General features: G+C 42.4%; 1 protein-coding gene across 4 annotated transcripts in view; it reads left to right on the forward strand.

Moving 5' to 3' along the window:
• Nucleotides 1-16,416, forward strand: part of ZNF831 (zinc finger protein 831) — a 108,526-nt gene that overhangs the window by 75,832 nt on the left and 16,278 nt on the right. The window contains exon 5 of one of the 4 annotated variants that reach the window (XM_088843910.1): nt 13,248-13,818. The exons of 2 other annotated variants lie outside the window; for them this stretch is intronic. In XM_088843910.1, the coding sequence (XP_088700036.1) occupies nt 13,248-13,267 (20 nt within the window). In that variant the 3' untranslated portion in view covers nt 13,268-13,818. Of the gene's footprint in view, nt 1-10,213; nt 10,739-13,247; nt 13,819-16,416 lie in introns of those variants that run through there. One more of the 4 variants, XM_088843909.1, reaches the window with a different exon arrangement.

Below are 16,416 nucleotides of genomic sequence, written 5' to 3' on the forward strand. Positions count from 1 at the left end.
AGAGTTGGACACAACCGAGTGACTAACACGCATTATTTTAAAAAGTCATTCATTTCAAAGTCTTTTATTGTAAATATTTTTATTCTCAAACTTCAATTCTATTCATTGCTCAGCCATATTATAATTTGTCTGCAGTGTATTATCTAATAAGAACCACAATAAGAATAATCTTAGCTAATATTGATGGGTGGTCCCCATCACTATTCACTATTCTGAGCCCTTTTATTATCCCTTGTAAAATTCTTGATGGAAATACAAAAGTGCTAAAATTATGCTCATTAAAATTTTTTTGTTGTTTTGTAATTTTTACAATGTGTTGGTTTCTGCCATACGACAATGCGAATCAACCATAATTATACTCTCCTACACTCATTTTAAAGATGCAGAAATAAGATTATACATCAAGCAAGTGCTAAAATGTGTAGGCAATCTGCCACTAGACCAAGGTTATGAAATGTTATGCTTCTCGTTCCCAGTCTCTTAGTTATCACTGGAAGTCCCCAAATGTAATATATTTACATCCAGTATTTATAAACAAATATTCTGAAGGAATTTGTATCATCCCAAATTATGTATATTAGTCATCATAAATACATATCTCTTGTATCAAAGGTAATGATATATATTTACTATATAGCAGTATCTATGTCAAACATAGGTTTACCTGTGATATGTTAGCTACTGCTGTTAGCTGTGTAACAAAACACCCCCAAACTCAGTAGTTTATAAGTATTTATTCTTGCTCATGAATCTTTGGGTTAGTGGGCTATCAGGTTTGACTGAATTGGCACTCAAGTCTTGCTGGGTTTGGTCATGCATCTATGGGGTCATTGTGGGAATGGCTGAGACTGGCAATCTAGGATGGCATCATTCACATCCTGGAAGTTGGTTGGCTATAAGCAGGGAGAGTGGGGCTGGTGGTCTTTCTCTGTAAAGGTCAGATAATATATGCTTCTTTAACACTGCTGACCATACTGTCTCTGTTGCAACAACTCAGCATTGACATGTTAGGGAGAAGACAGCCACAGACAATTCGTAAATGAATGGGCATGGCTGTGTTTCAATAAAACTTTATAAAAGTAGAGGGTCAGGATTGGTCTGCAGGCAGTAGTTTGCTGATCCCTGGCCCAGATAATTTGTGAATGTGAAAAAACTGGTGAAGGCTTAATACTTGTTGGTCAAACCAAATTTGTCAAGATTGTATGGGGATAACAAAAGTTTAGGGCTTGCCAGGTGGCTCAATGGTAAGGAATCTGCCTACCAATGCAAGAGACACAGAAGACATGGGTTCAATCCCTGGGTCGGGAAGATCCCCTGGAGAAGGAAATGGCAACTCACTCCAGTATTCTTGCCTGGAGAATCCCATGGACAGAGGAGCCTGGAGGGCTACAGTCCATGGGGTTGCAAAGAGTTGGACATAACTGAGCATGTACACACTCTCTAACCAAAGTTTAGGTAATAGTCTAAAGTTTATTAGACTCCTACAGTAAAATATTTCTCATCACTGTGGTACTAAGTATGATAAAGCTTTGGCCTCTCTCTTGAAAAGTGAAAATAACTGAATTTAAAAGGATATGAAAAGTTTTTGTGTGTAACTAGAACAATTTAGGATGGTGGTTTCATCGTAGGGACCCAGGTTCCTCCTGTCTTGTTGCTCTGCTCTCCTTGTCTCCTTGCTTTTCTTGTTTTGTGGTCTAGGATGGCTTCTTCAGCTCCTGCCATCATGTCTGCACTCCAGCTACTAGAAAGGTAAAGGAGGAATGAAAGGGGACCAGCCCTTCCTTCAAGGGCCTGCCTTGGAAATTGCATATATCATATCCTCTCACATCTCTTTGCCCAATATTTAGTTACCTAGTCATACTTGGCTGCAAGAAAAACTGGAAAACGTAGTTTTTAGCAGGGCAGCACACCCCATCCAGAAAGTGGGTTTTCGTCGCTAAGAAAAAGGATCAGAAATAGGGAGGCAACTCTCAGGCTCTGCCACAAGTGCTAGAGATATAGACGGGGTAAAAGTCCGCAGTTTAAATTCAATTAGTATTCATGCCAGGAATGCCATTCTCCAGGTGCTGTGTATGTGCTGAGATTTTCTTTCTGTGCCTGAGCTCATCTCTCTGGGCAGCAGTGACATCTTACTCCTTATTCTACTCTTCATCACAAGTTAAAAAAAAATGACAGAACTTTAAAATTCTAGTTTGAGAAAAAACATGTTTTTGTTTGTTTATCTCCAGAAAGCAAGTGATACAACTTCAAGAATCTTGTTACTGAACACCCGGTGTCCATGCTGACAAGCTCAGGGGCATGTCTCCTCCCCAAGTTCTTTCGGTCTCGTGTGCTTCTGCTTTGAATCCCTTTGGCATGCTCCCTCCACCCCTGCAATGGCCAAACAAGGAACCAGGTTGCCTCCTTCAGTTCAGTTCAGTTCAGTTCAGTCACTCAGTCGTGTCCGACTCTTTGCGACCCCATGAATCACAGCACGCCTAGGTCCCCACAATTCCAGAGCCTACATCTAACAGTGCCTGGCTTCATCCTTTCTCTTCCGTTAGGTCTTTGCAGCTTTTTCAACGTCGCCCACTGAAATTATATGGTGAGCTATGGTAATAAGAGTAGGAAAAACACCTTGCTGTTATTTACCCAGAATGAGACATCAAACTGTCATAACTGCGTGAGGGTGTCCCATTATCTACACGTATCCTACTGTTTCTTCCTGGTACCCCCCCACCCCCCAGTCATCAACCAGGGAGAGTTTGTGGTTATACCTATGTATCCCTGACAAGAAAATTAATTTCGATGGAACAGAAAGGGAGGAAGCTGTATGGAATGCGGAAACGTGAGCTGGCTTGTAAGTTTCAAGGCTCTGTTTCTCTTCCTGAGGAAAACAGGGTTGTGGTCACCTTTAATCTTCTTCTTCAGATTACCTTCAGGCTCAGAGCCCGTTACCTTCAAAATTCATATGGTGCTTTTAAAGAGAACAACCCCTTTAAAGAAAAAAAAAATTTCTTGATGAATGCAAATTGACATTAAATGCAGTTAAAAAAAATGATCAGGGTTTTTAAATATGATTATAATCAGTGGGAATAGTGGAGCAGAGTCAAATCATTACTGATCTCATTCCTGGGGTTAGCATGGAAGGACTGCTGTGAATTCATCAGAAAAAGAGCTTTTCTCTAAAGCCTGACCAACTGGGGATGCGCCCTGGGACCCCTGCCTGAGACGCTGAGATGCTGCACATGTATTAACCCTTGCAGAACCTCTCCCTGGAGATGCATCTGTAGTCACAAAGGGCAAGAAAGCTCCGTGCAGGAGTGAGTGCTGCCATTTGGAGGAATGAAGGCGAAAAGCAGCATCTGGCCTAAGTTTCACAGTCAGGCCAATGAGGTTGCACTCTATAAGCTCATTCCAAGGGTATTTATCAAGCAGTTAATATGTATGTGCTGTTCCCTCAGGCCCTTTTGGTGCTGGAAAAACAGGGACCATTGAGGCAGGTCAGGTCCCCTCCCTCCTGGAGCTGATGTTCTAGGTGGAGGGAGATGGGCTAGTGTCCACAAATTAATGACTAAGATAACAACATGGACCTGAGTTTTATCCCAGGTCCTGAGCATGGTGCGTGTGGTACCCACTCATCTAACTAAAGCACCCAGGAGGCAGTGCTGGGCTCCTCACACTGCACAAACGAGGATACGGCCGCACAGAGGGGAGGCATCTGTGCGTGGAGGTGAGTGGATCCTTACGGCTCCCAGCTGACTCAATAACAGCCCCCAAACGGCTGACTTTATGCCGCACAGGTTCGCCATTGTGGCCAGTGATCTCCTCCCCACATCTGCCTTTTAGCTGCTCTGGGTACAAGGCGGGGGGAGTTTGAATAGCAAGGGTGCAGGTGGCCTTGCCAGAATCCAGGGGGAACTCCGCTGCATCTGTTAAAGAACCTGCAACTCCTTAAACCGGCTTCCCTGGTGGCTCAGGTGGGAAAGAATATGCTTGTCAGTGCCAGAGATGCGAGTTCGATCCCTGGGTCGGGAAGATCCCCTGGAGAAGCAACCCACTCCAGTATTCTTACCTGGAGAATTCCATGGACAGAGGAGCCTAGTGGGCCGCAGTCCAGGGGGGGCCACAAATAGTGGATCATTACTGAACACACACATACACAACTCCATAAACACAGGGACTGTGGTTGGATGACAGTTTTATTTATCAAACCTAAATCCTACCTGTGCTTTATCCCAAACGCATGGCAGGAATTGGGGACAGACTTTGAAAAGTTCTCTCAAGGCCTTTTCAATTTTCCCAAGGGCCAAAACTGACAACTGCCTTCATCATGTGTGCGCTGTTGAAAAGTTAATCCTTGTGTGTATGTGTGTGTGTGTGTGTGTGAGACAACCCCTACCCCTCCAGACCTGAAAATGAATAAAAGAGAAAACAACCCAACTGAGCCTCTCCTTCTCACAGAACCCCTCCCTCCCCGTTGTGGACTTTGGGTTCCTCCCTGAGAAGAAAGGTCAGCCAGGGGTCAGGGAGACTCGGGGTCCTTTGGGGTCTAAAAACACACAGAGGTGTGTTCCTCAATTTGAAACACAGTCTCACCTCAGTCCACGTAATGCCTTTTCACAAAAGCTCCATTCCTCAGCTCTTTCTGTCCTTGAAGAACAGCTCTGTCGGTTCTTTTCCTTGTTGATGTGAAGATGGGCTTCTTCCACAGCAGTCAATACCTGCTAAGGGAAACCTTAGTGTGCCTGGGAGCTGCACGGCATGTAGGGTCAAACTCGGAAGGCCCCATGCTTGCTCTGCTGGGCTGCTGGGCTGACTTGAAATTCTTTCTTCCTTCCAGTTTTATTGAGATGCAACTGACACACAGCACTGTATCAGTTTAAGGTACTCAGCATCAGGAGTTGATTTACACACATTATGAAAAGATCACAATACGTTTAGCAAACATCCATCCTCTCAGAGAGATACAAAATTTAAGAAATTAAAATAAAATGTTCCTTGTGAAGAGAACTCTTTGTATATAACATAGAGCAGCGTTCATTATATTTATCACACTGTACATTTCACCCCTAGTATTTTATAACTGGAAGGTTGTACCTTCTGACCATCTTCATCTAACTCCCCCTCCTTCCTTCCCCTGCCTCTGATTACCACAAAACTGATCCCTTTTCCTAGGAGTTTATTTTTGCAGTATAATTGACTTCCAACACTATGTTAGTTCCCATTATACAACATAGTGATTCAATATTTCTATACATTTCTAAATGATCATGATAAGTCTAGTTACCGTCTGTCCCCATACAAAGCTATCACGTAATTATTAACTGTGTTCCCCACACTGTCCATCTCATACCATGACTCGTTTAATTTGTAGCTGGAAGTTGGTACCTTGTAATCTCCCTCACCTATTGCTCTGTGCCCCCATCCCTGTCCTCTGTATCTATGACTTTCTTTCTGTTTGGCGATGTCCGTGCACAGTTTTCTTTAGATTTCATGTGTAACTGATAGCATGTAGTATTTGTTTTTGTGTGACTTATTTCACTAAGCACAATACCCTCTAGGTCCATCCATGTTGGATGGACCCATGCAGATGGGAAGATTTCACTCTTTTTATGGCTGAGCAATGACACCACCCTTATGGCAGAAAGTGAAGAGGAACTAAAAAGCCTCTTGATGAAAGTGAAAGAGGAGAGTGAAAAAGTTGGCTTAAAACTCAACATTCAGAAAACTAAGATCATGGCATCTGGTCCCATCACTTCATGGGAAATAGATGGAAAAACAGTGGAAACAGTGTCAGACTTTATTTTTTTGGGCTCCAAAATCACTGCGGATGCTGATTGCAGCCATGAAATTAAAAGACGCTTACTCCTTGGAAGGAAGGTTATGACCAACCTATCAGTTCAGTTCAGTTCAGTTCAGTCGCTCAGTCGTGTCCGACTCTCCGCGACCCCATGAATCACAGCACTCCAGGCCTCCCTGTCCATCACCAACTCCCGGAGTTCACTCAAACTCCTGTCCATCGAGTCGGTGATGCCATCCAGCCATCTCATTCTCGGTCATCCCCTTCTTCTCCCGCCCCCAACCTTTCCCAGCATCAGAGTCTTTTCCAGTGAGTCAACTCGTCGCATGAGGTGGCCAAAGTATTGCAGTTTCAGCTTTAGCATCAGTCCTTCCAATGAACACCCAGGATTGATCTCCTTTAGAATGGACTGGTTGGATCTCCTTGCGGTACAAGGGACTCTCAAGAGTCTTCTCCAACACCACAGTTCAAAAGCATCAATTCTTCGGCGATCAGCTTTCTTCACAGTCCAGCTCTCACATCCATACATGACCATGGGAAAAACCATAGCCTTGACTAGACGGACCTTTATTGGCAAAGTAATGTCTCTGCTTTTTAGTATATTATCAAGGTTGGTCATAACTTTCCTTCCAAGGAGTAAGTGTCTTTTAATTTCATGGCTGCAATCAGCATCTGCAGTGATTTTGGAGCCCCAAAAAATAAAGTCTGACACTGTTTCCACTGTTTTTCCATTTCGCATGAAGTGATGGGACCAGATGCCATGACCTATACAGCATATTAAAAAGCAGAGACATTACTTTGCCAACAAAGGTCCGTCTAGTCAAGGCTGTGGTTTTTCCAGTGGTCATGTATGGATGTGAGAGTTGGACTGTGAAAAAAGCTAATCGCCAAAGAATTGATGCTTTTGAACTGTGGTGCTGGAGAAGACTCTTGAGAGTCCCTTGGACTGCAAGGAGATCCAACCAGTCCATTCTAAAGGAGATCAATCCTGGGTGTTCATTGGAAGACTGATGCTAAAGCTAAAACTCCAATACTTTGGCCACCTCATGCGACGAGTTGACTCACTGGAAAAGACTCTGATGCTGGGAGGGATTGGGGGCAGGAGGAGAAGGGGACAACAGAGAATGAGATGGCTGGATGGCATCACCGACTCGATGCCATGAGTTTGAGTGAACTCCGGGAGTTGGTGATGGACAGGGAGGCCTGGTGTGCTGTGATTCATGGGGTCGCAAAGAGTCGGACACGACTGAGCGACTGAACTGAACTGAATCTTCCACTGCATGTATATACCACATCTTAATATCCATTCATCCGTCTATGACGGGCATTTTAGCCATTAATCTATTGGTGCTTCCATATCTTGGCTAGTGTATGACTTGAAATTCTTAACCACTTTAATAAGGGCCCACATTTTCATGCTCAGTGAGCTCTGCAAATTACATAGTTTGGTCAGACAGCACAATACCCTGGATACTGTTAGAGAAAGTGGTTTGAAATGGAAGAACTGAAAAAATACATATATGTTTTTTACTTCAAGACCCATGAAGGAAGGAAAAATGCTTTCCTGACACATCTCAGAGGAAAAGCTGAATCACAGACCCAAGATCTGAAGACTAAGGAGGGAAGTGTGGACTTCCAGAAGGTTCTTAGGTGCCTCTTGTGTCTGACAGCATCTCCAACTTTTCTTGTATTCGATGTCCTCGACAATTGGGAGGACTCTTGCTCTGTGTTGTGGAGGGTGTCCCTCTACTGGGGTTTGTCTCATGGTTTTATCATGGTTAGACTGGGGTCGGGGCAAGACTCCGGAGGTGAATTGACCTTCTTGTCACATCCTATCAAGGGTGCACCATCGCATGACTCACCGTTACTGACGTTGACCTTGATCACCTGGCTGAGGTCTCTCGGGTTCTCCCTTGTCAAGTTATCCCACACCTGGTCCCACCATTGGACTTTTTACCCACAGGAATTCTGCTTCTCCCCCCCGGGTATATCCAGGATCACCTCTGCATCCCTGTTCCACCACTGGTTGCAAGCTCTGCCCTGAAGACTCCCCATTCACCCCATCCTGTCCCTGTGATGCATGATGTAATTATTATTTCTAGAACAAAGATAACCTGGAGCCATGACCAAAGACCAAGTACTATCATCTCTACCCAAACCAAAACATTATTGGAAAAGTAAATTACTTTTATTTTCATTGAAAATATTTGATAGGAAGTGCATGAGAAGGCTCGCTGAGAAAATAGACCCAGAACGTATCATCAGAGGAGTGATGTTATCTATAAAAAAAAAAGGGAAGAACCATTGGGTACATTTCCACAATGAAACCTCTTTCGAATATTATCCTTTACCCTGTACTCTTGCATCCATTCTCATCTCCTCTCCCTAAATTTATGAGCACAGGTGGGCACAGCCTCCTTCCCCTCAGAGGACCCTTATCTTGAGGGAACACACACTCGATTCTCTGTCATCAAGGGCAAGGCAGTGGGGGAGGGTGATTTCAGTAGAAAATGGGTTGCCTTGGGGCCTCATCTAGGGGGAGAAATATTTCTGCACAGCCAGTCCCCAGTCAGATCCCCTTCCCCACACCCTGTAGGGGTGGGGACATAGTTAGCAGATGCAAATATAAGGCACCCAGTTAAAGCTGAATTTCAGATGAACTATATTGTTGTTGTTTTTTAGTTGCTAAGTCATGTCCAACTCTTTTGCAACCCCATGGACTGTAGCCCGCCAGGCTTCTCTGTCCATGGAATTTCCCAGGCAAGAATACTGAAGTGGGTTACCATTTTCTCCTCCAGGGGATCTTCCTGACCCAAGGATCAAACCCACATTTCCTGCATTGGGAGATGGATTCTTTACCACTGGGCTACCAGGGAAACCCCTAAATACACACACACACACACAAACACACACACACACATATATACACATCCGTATGTGTGTATTATATATATTAGCATAAGTATGCCCCCAAGCATGGCAATAAGATACACTTATGTTACAAATGATCCATTGTTGACCTGACATTCACATTTAACTTGGCATCCTGTTTCATCTACTACCTTTCCCCGAGGCCCTCAGACCACCATTTCTGGCCTCCACCATCCTGCAGGAGCAGGGCTCCATGTACTTGAAAACACACCTGACTGTTCTTTCAAATCTAATTCCACTTCTGCAACTTGATCGGTGGGGCAGTGCCCTGTCCTCCATGCCCAGGCTGGGGGGCGCAGGGCACCACCTTTTCTTGAAGATGGGTTGGCTTCTGGGCTGTCTGTTGTTCAGACTCCTAACCTGTTACCTCTGAAGAGGCTGGTTCAGGGTCAGCTGGTCAGATCACCTGTTCTGGGTCGCCTGGGCACATGGATCTCCCCATTTGCCCTGCAATTGGTCCTTTTTGCTGTCTCTCCTTCTCTCCTTCCCTTTGCGTCTCTGTCCATCTCTGTCTTCCAGCTCCTTCCCCTGGATAAGGCTTTTCCTCCTGTGGTCTGAGGCCACTCAGAAAGTCACCTGGACCCCAAAGGAGGTCAGTAGCAGGGGCAGGCATCCTCCAGCCGTGTTTCTCCACCAGTGATGACAGGCCACCTTCACTTTCTTTCTTTTCCAAGCCAAACCCTGGAAAGAAAGGGGTTAATTTTCTTTTCGAGAAATTCGTGCAGGAGGCGGCATCAAATCTGTCAGTTCTGGCTAAGAAAATACACTCAGAAGCTGTAATCAGGGGTGAGCCTCGACCTTCTAGACACGGTACGTCTCTACACTAAAACCTAAATTTTATCGTCTCTCTCATGCTATTTCATCTCCTCCTGTTCTCCCCACCTCTTGTATTTATTAGAGGCTGGGTATGGATTTCTTTTCCTGAGAGAACTTTCATAATAATGAAGTATACTTGGCAGACACTCACAGTGAATACACAGGGTTGGAGGATATTCTGCAAGGAAAATGGTCAGGCTTGTTTTCCTCTGTGGGAGAGAAATATTTGTGATCAGATAGACTAATCATTTCTCAAGATAGAAGTTTTGAAGGTTGCCTCCGTTCCGTTCGTTCCGTCGCTCAGTCGTGTCCGACTCTCTGCGACCCCGTAGACTGTAGCCTACCAGGCTTCTCCGTCCATGGGATTTTCCAGGCAAGAGTACTGGAGTGGGTTACCATTTCCTTCTCCAGGGGATCTTCCCAACCCAGGGATCGAACCCGGGTCTCCCGCATTGGAGGCAGATGCTTTAACCTCTGAGCCACCAGGGAAGCCCAAGAGAAGTTGAAAACTCCTTGAAGGGGCAGAAAGTTTCTGAGATGTGAGCATCTTTATGATTTCCCTCCCTGGCAGTCTGCCATCATCCTGTCTCTCTGGGTACCAGCATCCTCTGGGGCTCAGTCCACTTCACGTCTTTCTTCTGCTCTCCCCACGCTGACATTTTTTTTTTCTTTCTTTTTTTTTAGATTTTCACGAGGGGTCTGACTGAGAAAGTCAAGGGAACCACTCTTCGTGCTTCTAGCCCTCATTCTTTGATGGATGTTCATACAATTTTCTCATTATTTTTCTGTCAGCATTCATAGAAACCGAGTAAACTACTTTATTTCAAAACCATTATGTTGGTTTACTCCATGATAATTTAAGCCATGTATTCTTTTTTCTGATTTGAATTTAGTGATAATATATTTTAAAAAGAAGTCAAGATTTCCTGAGTAAAGTTTCGATGACAACTGCTGACGTTTCTGGGTTCCCCCTCCTTCTTTAATCTTCTTTTATCGGACCTTAGTTATACATACGTGATGAGTTGTCCTTTCTTTCTCCGGGCATTTTAAACAGACCCTGGGACTTTTAGGAGGAGAAAATTTTGGAGGGGTCTGGTTGTCTTATCGACCCAGCTGTCTTTGAGTCAAGACAATAACCAAGGGGACTTCCCTGGAGGATCAGCATTTAAAACTTCGGCTTCCAGTGCAGGGGGTACGAGTTCGATCCCGGACCTGGGAGCGAAGATCCCACATGCCTCTGAGCCAAAAAAACTAAGCATATAACAGAAGTAATATTGTAACTAATTCAATAGACTTAGAAAAGAAAGAAAATAACCAGGGGCCAGTTGTGGCCCCAACCCCAACCCTGCTGGGGACCACCCCCAGGGAGGATTCCAGGGACTGCTGAAAGACAGGAGTTTGTAAAGACTGTCTTCTCTCCCTGTAGCAAGATTTGCCTATTTTAAATTGTGTTTTTTCCCCCCAGCCCCTTTGCCTCTGTATATACTGCAGAATTTTGTATCTGCTCCAAATCTTGTCTCCCACTCCATTCCTTACCTCTTCCCTACGTGGAATTTTCTGGATTCCTGACATTATTTATACTCCTTTACAGGCAACTGTTAGAAGCATCTCCCACTTTCTGTCAGATCTGGAGCTCCCTTCCTATAGTGCTCTTGACTTGCGAAACAGACTCCCTTTGTGGGTGATGGAGGAGAAAACTTCAAGGAATGATGTAAAGATTTCTTACACGCTTGAAAGCCTTGACTTTCTCCGTGGTTCTAATATGTTAATTGCTGTTCTTAAAAATGTAGAAATCAAATTTCTTAATGAATTTGGTAGCATGAGCATTTACACATTTATTTCTAGGCAGGGATATTCTTTCCTTTTTATTTTCTCTCTCTCCTTCATGTTGCTTTGGGAGTCCTATCTGTACTTCCAAGAATGCTTTCAGTTGTGTAACTGAGGTTTTACATTTCCAGGGCATTTTAACCAGACTGATTAAATGTAGAGGAAGATAAAGTCTGTGACTCCAAGACTGGGAGAGTTTCTGAAGTTAAAAAAAAAAAAAAATCCTGTAATTTAAGTTTCACGTTATAAAAGGCAGAATTTCTAAAGCTGCTGGGAGGACAAAAGACTGACTTCCCAGGATTCTGAAAGAATTGGGTCCATCTCTTCCTGTTAGTACTCTTTCTCCTTTGTTACATGCACTTCCAAGTTCCATGTAACCTTGAGGTTGGAGCCTCTTCATCACAGGGCAGAGTCAGCCCTTGATATTTTATTTCTGCTTCAGCTGAAAGAACTCATGACTGTCCCCCTTTATTTTCCTCCAGCATCCATAGAAACCACATCGAGGGTTTTGCTCAAAACACACTCCTTGAGTCTCTTTGCTACAGAATTGCAGTCATAGGAGGACTCTCTTCTTTTGAGGTGGAAATCTTGAGAAAAGCTGAAGCCAAGTTGAAAGTCCTTCCATTATGGGCAAAGTCCACCCAGTCGAGTTTCTTTCATTATTAAGAAAACCACACTTAGGAAATCGGGTTGAAAGCATACATTCTTGAGTAAATTTTGGTCTGAAAAGTTTTCAAAGAGTCTTTTGAGTTGCTTTTATTCCTTTCCTTTTCTCCCAGTCCCCTTGCTCCTCTATAATAGAGTTTAAGAAAGGCTGTTGAATTCTGGGTACGGGATTTCACATTAGTGAAATATTTTACACTGGCTCCTTCACTAATGTTTAGAAGAAATAGAGAGAGAAAGTTTTCAGCTTTCTAAATACTTGCCTTTCCTCAAAAAAAGGTAAAGGCAGGTGTTCTGGAGAAAGACAAAAAATGCCCTAGTAGCACACGTGATGTAGTATCTAAACATGTTACAAAAACAGAAAAATGTCCTCTCGTTCTGTTTCCTGGTTTTCTTGTCTTATTGATTTTACTGCATTTTAGGTTTGAGGGAAAAACAGAGATTCTCCCTGGATATTATTTTTTCACAGAGGCTAAACTTACAATGTTTCTTTCCTAAAGTGATTGGAAAACCAATACGGATTGAGGCCAATGCCAATATTTTCTTTCTTGCTTTTGTTTCTAGTTAGAAATTAGTCCATTTTTCCCCCCTTATCAGGATTAATGAAGGAGAAAAGGAATGCTCTTTCTTCTCAGCTATTATCATTGAAATAGATCAATTTCTTCTTTTTAAGAATGCAAATCTTGAGGACAAATTGAGCTTCTCAAATATCTCATATTTCAAGAAATGGACTTTTTGCAGCCTCATTTTATAGGCTTATAAAGAAACAATGAGAATCATAATTCAAAGAGGATATACTCTTGATTCCGATCTGGGTGTTATAGATTCCAAATAGTATTTTCAGTAATTGTATTATTTTTTTCTCCTTCACCTCATGCCCACAGTGGCTGTCTAAATTTTAGGTACATGCTTATGGTCTGGGAACAAACTTGCAACTTCAGGGTTGATTTTAAACACAGCTTTCCACTCAACATCTTTCAGGGAAAAAAAAAATCTCTGAGAGGGAAATCTTAAATTGATTGCCTTTCATCAAAGAAGAGAAGTAAGTACTGCTAAGAGTAGTTTCTGAAGGAAAACATATGATTGCTTAGAAAATTGCATTAGGAGAGAGAAATACTCTGGCATGGAGTGGGATTTTAGTAAATGTATTTTTCTGTCCCTCTGGTGGGTCCTTCAACTATATTCTCTCTGAAGAACCCAGTTGAGGTTTCATACTATTCCTTTCCAGAACAGAGGAAACCTACCTAACAAGATAGAGGCCACACATGACAAGCCCACAGCTAACATCATACTCAGTGGTGAAAAGCTGAAAGCATTTCCTCTAAGATCAGAAATGAAACAAGGATGTCCGTTCTCACCACTTTCATTCAACATAGTTTTGGAAGTCCTAGCCACAGTAATCAGAGAAGGAAAAAAGGAATCCAGATTGGAAAAGAAGTAAAACTGTCAATGTCTGCAGATGACATGACACCATACATAGAGAATCCTGAGGATGCGACCAGAAAACTACTCAAGCTCATCAATGAGTTTGGTCAAGTTTCAAGATACAAAATTAATACACAGAAACCTGTTGCAATTCCATAAACTAAGAATGAAAGATCAGAAAGAGAAATTAAGGAAACAGTCCCATTTACCATCTCATCAGAAAGAATAAAATACTTGGGAATAAACCTACCAAAGGAGGCAAAAGATCTGCACTCTGAAAACTATAAGACACCAATGAAAGAAACTGAAGCAGACACTGTGTTCTTGGATCGGAAGAATCAATATTGTTGAAATGACTATACCACCCAAGGCGATCTACAGATGCAGTGCAATCCTCGGATGGTTCTGCAAGGTGACATTTTCTTGATTCCTCAGGCTGGTCACTTCCTCTCAAGCCTAATTAGGTGTCCTTGTGCCCTGATTCATAACCTGTCTCCTTTGTGGCATTTACCACAATACCAATCTTTATGTAATTATGTCTTAATTTTCTTCTCTTCAGCTACACGTACACTACATCAGTGAGGCAGAATTGAGCTGCTTAAATCATTGACAGTAAACCCATATTTAATTCCAGGGTGAAGGAGGCACTTCTATGCTTTCTTTCTCACTGGAATCTCTTCTTTTGAATTTTCTGTCCATACCTAAACTTTTAAGTGACTGAAATATTTTAACTGACTTTTTTTTTATTAACATAGTTTAGAAAAAATTCCTCTGAGGCAAACATTATCAAAGCAGCTGTCTTTCATTGAAAAAAAAAATAGAAAGGTAAAGAGAACTTTTCTGACAGGTACTTCCTGAAATAAAAGGTTTACTGAATCCTATTGAAAAGGTGGAATAGCTCAATATTATATGAGGATGGTGATGTAATTCTCTGAAATTAAGTACATTTGAATTGTTTTTATCTTTTCACCTTTTCAACTTCTGTTAGTCATGAGTGAACTGGGACTGGTGGAGCTGGGGCTTTGGTTTACTTCATGCCATTCATGACCTTCTCCCTTTGTCACAAATCACCTCCAAATGTTTCCCTGAGAGAAACAAAACGGCAGCCTGAACTCCAGGGTTCCCTCACCCACCAACTCCCTCTCCGCCTCTGACTAGAGCTAATGGTTCTGTACCATTATTTTTCCTGTCAGATTTAATGGGGAGATATTCTTTTCCTAAAGCCATTAGTTAAGTAATATTGCTTACAGAATCTCTGAAACAAGGATAACACCTCCTTCTAAGGGTGTAAATCTTAAGAAATGATGAGGCAATTGCCTAAACACATCAATTATATTCCAAAAGCCTGAATTTCTTTTTTTTTCCTGCTACAATTTCATTTAGAGTTAAGAAAGTTTGAAAGTAATGATCTCTTAAGTAGGTTCTCTTGATTCAGTTTTGGCACTAAATAATTCAAATAATATTAGCTGGTTTTTTTTGTTCTTCATTTCATTTTCCCTCTTCCCCACAATTTGTCCTCTCTTTATTTTAAGGCATTCTCTTTTTGTCTGAGGATGATTTAAAGTTTCAACTTACCAAAAGATTTTAAGCATACTTTTCCACTAAATATGTTTTTTTGGAGAAAACGGTAAGTGAAGTGTTCTCAAACTGATTGCTTTTCATCAGAGAAAGAGAAGAGAAATTTAAACCATAGAGAAAAGTGGTTTCTGGAAGAAAAAGAGATTGGCAAATGATTACTTGGAAGCAGCAAAATTTCATACAAAAAAAAATAAGGATAGAACAGAAGTATTTCAGATTTGGTTAAAAGATGGAAAAATATATTTTTCTTTTCCTTTTGTGTGCCTCTCAACCTTTCCTCTGCCTGAGAAACTGACCTATTATTATGAGAATATGATTGTCTCCCTTGTTCTGATAGAAATGATTTGCCCTGCACACTCTCGAGCTTTTCCTCATGACTTTCAGTCTGAGTTTTAAAGCCAATGTCATTCAGTTCAGTTCAGTTCAGGTCAGTCGCTCAGTCGTGTCCGACTCTCCGCGACCCCATGAATCACAGCACACCAGGCCTCCCTTTCCATCACCAACTCCCGGAGTTCACTCAAACTCATGTCCACAGAGTCGGTGATGCCATCCAGCCATCTCATTCTCGGTCGTCCCCTTCTCCTCCCGCCCCCAACCTTTCCCAGCATCAGAGTCTTTTCCAGTGAGTCAACTCATCACATGAGGTGGCCAAAGTATTGCAGTTTCAGCTTTAGCATCAGTCCTTCCAATGAACACCCAGGATTGATCTCTTTTAGAATGGACTGGTTGGATCTCCTTGCAGTCCAAGGAACTCTTAAGAGTCTTCTCCAACACCACAGTTCAAAAGCATCAATTCTTCAGCGATCAGCTTTCTTCACAGTCTAACTCTCACATCCATACAATGTCATTATTGGCCTCTAATTTTTCTTTCAGACTAATAAAACCATATCATACTTGTTGCAACAAAGAAAGCAACACCGACATATGCAAGGAAAATTTGACAATCCCTTGGAGAAGGAAATGGCAACCCACTCCAGTATTCTTGCCTGGAGAATCCCAGCGATGGGGGAGCCTGGTGGGCTGCTGTCTATGGGGTCGCACAGAGTCGGACACGACTGAAGCGACTTAGCAGCAGCAGCAGCAGCCTCGTGGCCCCTAGAGGCTGCCAGAGTTGGGTTGATGCACCATCACGCATTTCTCTACATACATAAAAATATAGACAGACACTTTATTTTGTTGTTTACACAAAATAAGAGATCACACCATATTCAGTCATCTATAACTCTTTTCTTCTTAATATATCTTGTATGTAACTCTTGGTATATATTACAGATTGATGATGGATAGATCATTTTAATAATGGCACAAAAATCCCACAGTATAGCTGTACCATAATTTATTTATTCAACTCTTCCTCTATTGATGGATGTTCCTGTTGATTGCTATTGGTTTTC

The sequence above is a fragment of the Moschus berezovskii genome, chromosome 15, assembly GCF_049115385.1.
Source record: "Moschus berezovskii isolate FMDL1 chromosome 15, NW_MosBer_1.0, whole genome shotgun sequence".
Lineage (NCBI taxonomy): Eukaryota > Metazoa > Chordata > Mammalia > Artiodactyla > Moschidae > Moschus > Moschus berezovskii.